Consider the following 12207-nt stretch of genomic DNA (forward strand, 5'->3'; position numbering starts at 1 on the left):
CTCGCTTCGCTCCTCTGGTGGACCAGGTCTGCTACCAACAAGGGACATCTCTTTAAGGAGCCTCAAAGAGTCATTCTCACGACAGACGCCAGCCTATCCGGATGGGGGGCTCACGTCCATTCGCTTTCAGCCCAGGGCACTTGGTCAGCACTCGAGCAACGTTGCAGTATCAACTGGCTGGAGCTTCACACAGTGTACCTAGCTCTACGCACCTTTCTCCCTCAGGTGCGTGGGCGTCATGTACTGGTCCTGACGGACAATATTATGACCAAGGCTCACATCAACCGTCAAGGGGGCACACATTCCATCGGGCTCATGAAAGAGGCCGAGTGGCTCTGTCGCTGGGCAGAGTCCAACCTCTTATCCATCAGGGCAGACCACATCTCAGGGGTCTCAAACGTTCAGGCAGACTGGTTGAGCAGGGCCACCTTAGACCAGTCAGAATGGCGCCTGCACCCCTCCCTGTTCAAGGAGGCCTCAGCGATATTCGGTCGTCCACTGCTGGATCTGTTCGCGTCACCACTCAACGCCCGGACTCCCAGATTCTTCTCATGCTACCCCACCCAGGGAGCAGAGAATCATGATGCCCTATGCTGCCCATGGCCCACAGGATTCTTATACGCTTCCCCGCCTTCCGCTAATCCCCAAAGTGATCCAGAAATTGATCCTCGAGAGGGCGGAAGTTCTCCTGGTTACCCCGTACTGGTCCAGGAGACCATGGTTTGCGGATCTTCACAGCCTGTCAGTGGCCCCTCCTTGGAGGATTCTGCCAGACAGGATCTTCCTATCCCAGGGACCTCTTCAGCATCCAAATCCACAGTGGCTTCAGCTAACCGTCTGGAGGTTGAGCAGGACCGTCTAAAAAAGGAAGGCTTGTCCAATCAGGTCATCAGTACCATTCTGGCAGCAAAACGGCGTTCGACCACCCACATATACAATGCCACCTGGAACAGCTTTTGTAAATGGTGCCACAAGTCGCTCATCAATCCACTTTCCCCATCAATCGCACAAATTTTGGCCTTCCTGCAGGATGCGCTGGACAGGGGCCTCTCCCCCAATACCTTGAGAAGGCAGGTAGCAGCATTATCAACTGTTGTCTCTGGCAATTCTTCTGGCTTGCTCTCGCACCACCCGCGTATCCAAGCATTTCTTAGAGGTGCCACCAATCTGCACCCTCCTGTAATCCACAGATACCCGACTTGGGACCTTAATAAGGTGCTCACGGCACTGACCAAACCTCCCTTTGAGCCCCTGAGGGAGGCGTCTCTGCAATTCCTTACGTTTAAAGTGGTGTTCCTTGTAGCTGTTACATCGGCAAGACGGATATCTGAAATAGCAGCTCTATCTGTTAGAAAGGATCTCTGCGTTTTCCACGCTGACCGGGTGGTCTTGCAACCAGAACCTTCCTTCTTACCCAAGGTCAACTCCGCTTTCCACAGATCACAGGAACTTATCCTGCCTAATTTTTGCCCCAGACCTTCTCGAGAAAGGGAAAGGCAGTGGCACGCTCTTGATGTCCGAAGGGCGCTTCGTATATATATTCATCGTACTCTTCCTTTCAGGAAGTCAGAGTCATTGTTCCTGTCATTTCAACCAAAGACGCTGGGTTTCAGAGTATCCCTGTCTACCGTAGGCCGTTGGATCAGAGCTACAATCTCCAAGGCTTATTTAACTCAGGCGCTTCCTGTTCCTAGTGGAATTACCGCACATTCTACAAGGAGTGCGGTTACCTCAGCAGCCTGGGCTACCCAGGCTTCGATAATTGATATCTGCCGAGCAGCCACATGGGCCTCTCCGTCACCCTTTATTCGCCATTATAAAATTGATGTCTTTGCCTCAGCAGAAGCGTCCTTTGGCAGGCGAGTCCTTCAACAAGTGGTTAGAGACCCAGAGGAGATTCCAGCCCAGGCGGAGTCCCTCCCGTAGGACAGGCCATGCTTTGGTATGTCCCACTCTGGATGCTCGCAGCAGCTCTATGGAGAATGGGCGTTGGTCCTTACCTGATACGCCCTTTTTCGTCGAGCTGCGTAGAGCATCCAGCCCCACCCTAATTTGTCCGTCTGGTGGGGAATCCTGTTTCGGCCAATAATTCAAGCAGTTTATAGTTGAGAGTTGTTCAAACGCTAAGATGAGGGGATGCAATTCTGTCTTCTCATCTTCGTAAAACTGGGGAACGCTACGGAGGAGTCACGTGGAGGAGGAGAAGCATTCCTCAATTATAGCTCAGCCTGTGAGAGCGAAGACTGGAGCACGTCCCACTCTGGATGCTCTACGCAGCTCGACGAGAAAGGGCATATCAGGTAAGGACCAACGCCCATTTTATGCTGAATGTATTTTTCTTCAGCATTAATGAGCTTGGAAATTTGATCTAGAATTAAATATTGCTACACTCTTCAAATGTAAATCAGAAAAGGTCTAGAAATCACACTTTTTTTAAAAGAACTAAAAAACTGAACCTACAACCTAATCAAAGCCATAAGGATGTAATTTTACATTAACATTTATGCTAGTTTTCATTTTATTTGCATACCATTCTGAGTTTTATCTATTTTTGCTTTTGTCTCACATAAGCCTTGCTTGAGTATATGTCTGCAGTCAAGCTAGAGTTACAGCAGAATCTCCACCATTCAATTCCACATGTAAAGTGCTGTGGTTCTTAACTTCCAGAATTATGTTTTGATTAACACAGGAAGCATCATTATTGTGAGATAGGGTTTTTTTTCCTTGTTAATAAGAATTTGTTTTTTGGCCACTGTTTTAGGCCTGTAGCTTAAACTTTTTCTACTTCTATAAATAAAAAACACATGGAAATAACATGTTTCTTTTAGAAGGTCATAATCTGTCTTCTCTTTGGGAAAAAATGTTTTTTAAAAGCCTTATTCTCATTATATAGGTTGAAACAAATACTTTGTTGCTTCACATTCCTTTTTTATAGACTACGAAATGCCTCAAAATTGTCAGACAACACATTAACATTTTGGAAGACTGTACATATAATGTATTTTAAGGAAAATAATTTCCGTTATTTTACTTAGGTATGGGTTTGTTACATTTGAAACTCAAGAAGATGCACAAAAAATTTTACAAGAGGTAAATTATTATTTTATTTTATATACATAGATAGTAGTAATTCTCTCATGTTTACATGTGTGAAGATCGCTATTTGAAGTCCATAGGAACATTATTTTTTTAGATTTGGTGGGCACCACCACAAAAGAGTTGCCATAATGTATAAGCAATATTAAAGCTATGTATAGAAGAGAGAATTGTGCAAATTACTTACTAATCAGGAGATGCAGAGGGTCTTTTCAAATACCGCAGACATTTGGGCTACTCTTATGCTCGTGGGCATTGTGTTATAGGAATGGGATGTTCAAAAGTAGAGAAAAATGGATTGAAATGTGCAAAAAGATTTATTTAAGCGGTCTACATTTCCAGTCAATGTATCAATTGCAATCAAAGGAAAGTAGAAAATTTTTGTTGCTCCCTTCTAGCTTCCCACAATGAAACTCATTGGGGAACGGCAGGAAGTTAGAAGTCACTCCCACTGCTTTTTTCCCCTCCCATGGTCATTAGGTAAGAAATTAACTCTGAGGTAATGACCCAGTGGGACACTAATTGTCCAGTAGAAAGTTAAAAATCATAGCAGGAGGCCTAAAAGATTGAAAATGTTTTTATATGGCACAGAAAAAAAATAAAGATGACAGACAATGTCTTAGCTTATTGGGAAGGGCTAGCGGAATGGGACAACTTGCCATAGCCAACTCACTGTAGGACAATTCAACAAATACAAATGTTAATTTTGATGGAATCATAGCCAATAAATACATGAGTTAATAATTTTGAAGAAAACATGGTCACCAATAATAAAAGTAACTGAACGAAACAATACAGTGTTGAATTGTCGCACTATGAGTTGGCCATGATGAGTTAGCTGCAGCAAGTTGACAGTGGCAAGTTGGCCATGGCAAGTTGTCTTAGACTCAGGGCTAGAGTCAGAAGACAATCACTTGAAGAAAGCTACTCTTGGACAGCTATCACATGCCTAAATGTGACAAGGTATGTCAAATAGTCCCCCACCACCAAAAGAGTTTTATTTTAGACATAGGAACATAGAGAAACAGGCATTCGTAGTCCTTCAAAACCTTTGGTTCCAAAATATCAAGGGGTTTATAATTTAAAGCCAGTACCCTGAAGAAAATGTAGAAAAAAAATCTAGGGATTGTTTTGTATTTTGAATTTACATCCTTTGAATTTTATATTCTCAAAATCCTTATATAGTAATATTTACATCCTTTTGTTCAAATAGTGAACAAAGAATTGTAATAGTAATCAAGCATCCCCCCAAAAAATTTGCAAAAGTTTTTTTGTAAGATATTTAATGAAATAAATATCTGAAAAAAAATGTTGGATTGTTCATAAACATTTTGTAAAACAAGATTTAGAAGTAAGTAGTATAAATGACACATTTCCTTTGTTTTGTTTAGGCTGAAAAATTAAATTATAAAGATAAGAAACTGAACATTGGTCCGGCAATAAGAAAACAACAAGTAGGGATTCCTCGTATGTATTTGTTTTATCTCCCTTTGTCCATCCTTCAGTGAAATCCTTTTCAAGCAAAGCACTACACATAACCATTAAGCTGCTAGAATCAAGAGACTATTGGCTGTACACGAGTCTTCTGATTCACCCTACGTTTTCATGTTATATCAACAATCAAGAATCCCTCTATGTTGCATTCAGTCTGGCCACATGAGGGTTATGGGCAAGAGATGCATATCCCTTTTATTTCTTTGTAGCTTCTCCACCTACTACTACTTTCTCTTCACTTCCAGCCATTCAAACTGCTAAGGGAGAACCACAATATTTCTATTCCATTTGATAAATGAACATTGTAAAACTTTGAAATTTGCTTGAAGTGGAACCTGTTGACAATGGAAAAATTTTAGACCCACACTTCTCCCAGGCAAATGCTATAGACAATACAAATTCATTGTGGTGAAATAACTTTCTGCAGAGATCCTTGCTTACTAACCATAATTGGGACCAGGAATTCTGTCACTTAAGTAACAGGGTTGTAAAGCGTGACATCACATGAGTGCACTGACTATAGGAGTTCCAGCAATCCCACTTGCTACTGTCACATAATTCCCATTCAGTCACAGCATCCCACAGTCACATGATCACCATTTGCAACCTCCTACTGCATTCCCTATTGGCTTTGTGTGTCCAAAGTTGGCAGTGAATGTTGAAAATGGCAGTCATGTGACCATAGGACACTACAACTTAATTGTAAGCTGATTGCCAAGTACCCAAATTACAATTATGTGACTGGGGTTGTGCTGCTATGACTGTAAGTACGAGGACCCGTCATATGTCCCCTGAAAGGGATCAAGGGATCAAGTCTAGATTAGCTTGGATTGGGGTGGGTTCTTGGCTAATGGCCCATAGAATTCAATTAATGTGGCAATAGGCAGTGTAAGAATTCCTATTGCTGAGTGATGTAGTCATGTGATATTGTGCTTTATGATTGCATTTCTTAGCAACAAATTTCCAACCCAATTGTAGTTTTAACTTGGGGACTACCTGTTTATCACTATTGCCTTAATTTAGAATTATATGTCAAGTTCTGTACAGTGTCTCCCTGTTACTCATGATGCAGATTTAGACTTAGGTCTTAGTCTCAGATTTGTTATAGACACCAAACTGATTGACTCTGGGCAAATTACCACTGTATTTCTCTTCCATCAATAAAATCCTACTTGTAAAACAATTTGTGTGTACTTAAAATTCCTGCCTAAGAAATTTGAGGAAATTTAATAGACACCTCCATGACTGACTAATTTTTTGTCCCCAAATTTTCAAACTTACATACGTTACATATCTGATTTTTACTAACTAAAAACTTTAGTCTAAGAGCACAAAATGATAAAATAAAAAGATACAAAATTTTATTATGTCATTATTTCAGGTTCCAGTATAATGCCAGCAGCTGGAACAATGTACTTAACAACTTCAACTGGGTATCCGTACACTTACCATAATGGAGTAGCTTATTTTCACACTCCTGAAGTTGCATCTGTTCCTCAGCCATGGGTAATTCTTTTTTATATAGGAATATCAGATTTGCTGATAAATAATATGCTTTATTTCATTGCTCTTTATGTTAGCATGCTTTGTAAACTGCAGTTAATGTAGCAGATTTATAACTGTGTTACCTTTGCATACAGCTGTTGCAAATAATAATATTAATGCAGGTAGTCCATGGGTTACAACAGCAATCCTGAGAAGTTTGGCTTGCTCTTTTAATCTAAAAATGTGTGGGTCATTAAGCCGGAAGAGATTGGAGTCCCAGATAAAGAGGGCAGGAAGGGAGGAGGGCCTGAGAAAGCTGGTGGAGGCCATGCAGGTGTGGCCCAAGGGGGCTAGCACAGATCACACTAAATTGAAGACTGGGGAGAACCAATACAGACCATGCATGCATCATGGTAAGGGACAATCAGATTGCCCATATCTCATAGAAGATAAGGAGAACCAGCAGAGGCTGTTATGAGTGGAGGAGATGCTGCAGGCAGGTGAAAAATCAGGAGCAACTTAATGGAGCAATTTGCAACCTTCCTTGCCAGCTTCCTCATTGTATTAGCTTGATGAACACTGCATTCATATACAGCACTAAGCCAAGACTAAATCATTATTAACTAACATAATGGACTGCTTCAACTGCTTTTCACATCAAACCAAAAATAAACCAAATTATAGATAAGTATAAAAGGATAGCTGTTTTATAGTTAATATTTATCATGGTTAATTTCAGTTGATTTCAAAACAAGTTTATTTAACAAATTTGTGTGTTGCCAAGTCTTCAAAAACTCTTAAATACAATAAAATTTTATCCAATATTATACATTACATCTATAATACAGACTATAATAGTGTTAACTATAAATAAATACTTAAGAAAAAAGGCAAAGGTTATTTTTTAAAAGTCCTCTGGAAGAGTTTGATCCAAAACAGGGGTGGGCAAACTTTTTGGCTCGGGGAACCTCATTGACTTTTAAAATTTGACAGATGGGCTGCCACCTGGTGTCGAAATGCCTGTCATTACAAGTCAAAATCAAATGAATGCAATCATTCAGTCATTCACATCAAACCTTAATTCTGTACCAATCTTCGGCGGGCCGGATTAAAAAGACCAATGGGCCGGATGTGGCCTCCAGGCCGTAGTTTGCCCACCCCAATCTAAAAGGAGGCCTATCTAACATCTAGAGAAAGCCTATTCCACAATATAAATGTCACAATAAACTTTTTTTTTTTCTGGCTGTAACCTTTTTATTTCACAGAGGTAGGGTTCCATAAGTGGCTACTAAGGACCTAAGAAAAGTTAAAAAAAAAACCATAATACTAATAATAAATTAAATTAGTGTTGATGCATATGAAAGCCTGTTTGTTGTAGTGGTGAAGGCATCAAGATAGAAACTGGGAGTTCATGAGTTCTAGTACCACCTTAGAGACAAAGCCAACCCTGGTGACCTTGGGCCAGTTATTTCTCAGCTTTTTGGTAGCAGGCAATGATACTTAAGAAATTTTGCTGAGAAAACTGTACAGAAATATCCAGAAAATATCCAGAAATAAAGGCTGATTTGAAACCAAAAAAGATATGTATACAAATTATTTTTGTTTCACATTTCTGTACTACCTTTCTTCCTCAAAGATTCCCTCAAGGCTCTCCGGAAATGAAAAGATGAAGGAGTCTGCCATGAATAACGAAACAGATAGAGCACACAATCCTAGATAAGATGTGCATTAAGTTACTTAATGAAACCTATTCCTCCTCTTTTGCAAAAAATAATATTTTAACAATGCAAGTATACAGTGCATTCAGAAAGTACTCAGACCCTCTTCACTGTTGTCAATTTTGTTATGCTGCAGCCTGATTCTACAGTGGTTGAAATCCATTTTTTCCAATTAATCTACGCTTAGTAAAGACAGAATTTTAGAAATGTCTGTAAATTTATTTTTAAAAATCTGAAATATTACTTTGGCATAAGTATTCAGACCCTTTGCAACAACACTTGAAATTTGGCTCTAGTGCCTCCCATTTCTCTTGATTGCTGCTGACTTGTTTCTATACCTTGATTGAAGTCCACCTGTGGTAAATTAAATTGGACATGATTTGGAAAGGCACACACCTCTCTATAGAAGGCCTCACAGCTAACAATGCAAACTGTAGCAGAGCAAAAGCTACGAGGTCAAAACAACTGCCTGCAGAACTCAGAGACAGAATTATTGCAAGGCACAGATTGGGGAAGGCTACAATAGAATTTCTGCTGCACTGAAGGTTCCTAAGAGCACAGCGGCCTACATAATCTTTAAATGGGAAGAAGTTTGGCACAACCAGGGTTTTTCTGAGAGCTAGTCACCTGGTCAAACTGAGCAACTGGGGAAGAAGGGCCTTAGTAAGAGATGACCAAGAACCCAATCTGACTGAGCCCTTGAATCCTGTGTGGAAATGAGACATTGCAGAAGAACAACCAGCACTGCAGCCTCTCCACGAATTGACTTTATGGCAAAGTAGCTAGACGAAAGCCTCTCCTCAGTTCATGAAAGCTTACTTGGAGTTTGCAAAAAAACACCTGAAGGACTCTCAGACTGTAAGGAACAAGTTTCTCTGGTCTGATCAAGCCTACACTGTGTGCACAATTATTAAGCAAGTGAGTATTTTGACCATATTCATCCTTTATGCATATTTTCCACCTCCAATCTTTATAAACTTAAATGCAGATCAGGTAATGTGTATTTGTGTAATGAGGGAGGGTGTGGCCTAAGGAGATCGATACCCTATATCAAGGTGTGCATAATTATTAGGCAACTTCTTCAGGCAAAATGGGCTAAATAGATCTAATTGACTCTGAAAAGTCAGAAATTGTAAAAAGTCTCAGAGGGATGCAGCACTCTTGAAAAATGTTAAGATATTGAGGCGTTATCACAAAACCATCAAACGTCATGTTGCAAATAGTCATCAAGTTCACAAGAAACGTGTTGAGAAAAAAAAGACCTTAACTGCCAAAGATTTGAGAAGAATCAAACATGAAGCTACCAGCTACCAAACATGAACCCATTATCCTCCAGTGCTGTCATGTTTCAGAACTGCAACCTACCTGGAGTGCCCAGAAGTACAAGGTGTTCATTGCTCAGAGACATGGCCAAGGTAAAGAAGACTGAAATCTGACCACCATTGAACAAGACACATTTTTCAAAGATTTTATGGACTGATGAGATCAGAGTGACTCTTGACGGACCAGATGGATGGGCCCTTAGCTGGATTAGTAACGGGCATAGAGCTCCACTTCAACTCGGACACCAGCAAGGTGGAGGTGGCGTACTGGTATGGGCTGCTATTGTGAAAGATGAGCTAGTTGGACCTTTTCAGGTTGAAGATGGACTCAAAATCGACTCCCAAACCTGCCAGTTTTTAGAAGACATTTTCTTTTAGGCAGTGGTGCAGGAAAAAGTGCATCTTTCAAGAAGACCATGATTTTTATGCAGGACAATGCACCATTGCATATATTGAAGTACTCCACTGCGTGACTAGCCAGTAAAGGCCTTAAAGATGAAAGAATAATGACCTGACCTGACCTAAACCCCTCCTTATCTGACCTAAACCCTATTGAGAACTTGTGGGCCCTTCTTAAATGGGAGATTTGTGGTGAAGGAAAACAGTACACCACTCTGAACAATCTCTGGGAGGCTGTGGTTGCTGCTGCACAAAAAGTTGATCATCAATAGATCAAGAAACTGACAAATTCCATGAATGGAAGGCTTATGACTTATTGAAAAGAAGGGTAGCTATATTGGTCACTGGTTTGTTTGTTTTTGTTTTTTTACTTGTCAGAGATATTTATTTGTAAATTTTGAGTTGTTTATTATCACTTTAACAGATGAAAATAAATGAGTGAGATGGGAAATTTTTCATTTAGTCACATAATAATTCTGCACACTAATAGTTGCCCAATGTATTTATTTATTTTATTTATTTTTATTTGTCAATTGATTATAAGATAACAGGTATAAGTATAAACATAGTTATGAATACATAAAATGGATACATATAAGAAAAATAAAAAAGAAACAATAGGACAGGGGTGGTAGGCATGTTGGTACACTTATGCACAGACCTCTTAGGAAAAGGATGAGGTCAATAGTAGACAGTCTAAGGTTAAAGTTTTTGGGGTTTGGGGAAGAAACCACAGAATCAAGTAGAGTATTCCAGACATTGACCACTCTGTTGCTGAAGTCATATTCCCTGCAATCAAGTTTGGTGCGGTTTACCTTGAGTTTGTATCTATTATGTGCTCTGGTATTGTTATGGTTGAAGCTGAAGTATGACATTGCAATGTATAATTTTATAAACTATACTTAGATTGGACCAAAGGCAGCGTAGTTCTAGGTTTTCTAGGTCTAGAATTTCAAGTTTGGTAGCATAAGGTATTCTGCAACGAGTAGAGGGGTGGAGAACTCGTCTTGTGAAATATTTCTGGACTTTCTCAACTATGTTAATATCAGATACATAATGCGGGTTCCAGACTGATGAGCTGTATTCGAATATTGGTCTAGCAAATGTTTTGTATGCTCTAGTTAGTAGTGTAATATTACCAGAGGAAAAGCTACATAGGATTAGGTTAACAACTCTTAATGCCTTTTTGGCTATGTAGTTACAGTGGGCTCTAGCATTTAGATCATTAGAGATGAGTACTCCAAAGTCCTTGACAGAGTTTGGATCATCAACAAGGTCTTGACTATTCAGCTTGTATTTTGTTTTCTGATTTATTTATTTTTTTGCCAATATGTAAGACAGAGGATTTATTTGTTGAGATTTGAAGTTGCCATTTATTTGACCATTCTGATACATAGTTGAGGTCTTTTTGAAGGGTAGTACTATTGTCTGTGGTGTTGAATAGCTTTACCTCATCAGCGAAGAGGACGCAGTTGCTCTTAATATGATCACAGAGGTCATTTATGTAGAGTATGAAGAGAGTAGGTCCTAGAACACTGCCCTGGGGGACACCACCATTGACAGGTACAGAATTTGATAGAATACTTGCAATTTTGACCATTTGTTGTCTGTTTGACAGGAATGCTTCTATCCAGTTATGCAGTTGTCCAGAAATACCATAAGATTTTAGTTTTAGGTGTAGTTTATCGTGTACCACTGAATCAAAGGCTTTACAGAAGTCTATGTAAATTGCGTCTATTGCTTTGCCCCCATCTAGTTGTGTAATCCATATGTTTTTGCAGTGTAAGAGTTGCAAATTACATGATAGTTTTTTCCTGAAACCAAATTGTTTATTGGAGAGTAGGTTATTTGTCTCTAAGTAGAGGATAATGGATTAGTTAATAATTGATTCCATGAATTTACAGGTGATGCAGCATAAAGAGATTGGTCTGTAATTTTCAACTAGGCTGGGGTCTCCCTTTTTGAAGATGGGGATGATTATTGCTTGTGACCATAGTTTTGGCAAGGAGCTGGTCCTGAAAGATTTTTCAAAGATTATGCTTTGAGGTTGGGCTATGGCAGTGGATAGCTTTTTTAAGAAGTAGGCACATATTCCATCCAGTCCAATAGATAGAGATGGTTTTAGATTGCATAGTGCTTTTTCAACATTGTCTTCTGTAAAATTGATATGTATTAGATCATTGTAGTTGTCTGTGGTTCGACTAGGAAATACTGGGCACACATAGATATTCTCCCAAGAAAGCCATAACCTCACTTTTACTTTCTTAAATATTCAGGTTTGAGGTTTCATTTCAGACTGACCGAGAGCTCTCTGGTGTTCAATAATAAAATTAATCCTCCAAAATACAGCTTGCCTAACAATTGTGCACACAGTATAGACTGAACTCTTTGGTCTCAATTCTAAATGTTATGTATGAAAGAAACCAGGTACTGCTCATCAACTGCCTAATATCATCCCAACAGTGAAGCTTGGTGGTGTTTTGCAGCAGCGGGGACTGGGAGACTCGTCGGGGTTGAAGGAAAGCTGAAGGAAGCAAAGTACAGGGGTATCCTCAATGAAAACCTGTTCCACAGCGCTCAACATCTCAGTCTGTACCAAAGGTTCACTTTCCAACTTGACAACCTAAGCACACAGCCAAGACAACATAGGAGTAGCATAGGGACAACTCTGAATGTCATAGAGTGGCCCAGCC

General features: G+C 39.9%; 1 protein-coding gene across 1 annotated transcript in view; it reads left to right on the forward strand.

Moving 5' to 3' along the window:
• BOLL (boule RNA binding protein) overlaps positions 1 to 12207 on the forward strand; it is a 47936-nt gene that overhangs the window by 11865 nt on the left and 23864 nt on the right. Inside the window, exons 3-6 of the mRNA XM_026696845.2 lie at positions 3036 to 3090; positions 4488 to 4563; positions 5972 to 6096; positions 7440 to 7442. Of these exons, the coding sequence (XP_026552630.2) occupies positions 3036 to 3090; positions 4488 to 4563; positions 5972 to 6096; positions 7440 to 7442 (259 nt within the window). The remainder of the gene's footprint in view (positions 1 to 3035; positions 3091 to 4487; positions 4564 to 5971; positions 6097 to 7439; positions 7443 to 12207) is intronic.

This window comes from Pseudonaja textilis, chromosome 1, assembly GCF_049901715.1.
Source record: "Pseudonaja textilis isolate UNSWEBS1 chromosome 1, rPseTex1.2, whole genome shotgun sequence".
NCBI classification, from domain to species: Eukaryota; Metazoa; Chordata; class Lepidosauria; order Squamata; family Elapidae; genus Pseudonaja; species Pseudonaja textilis.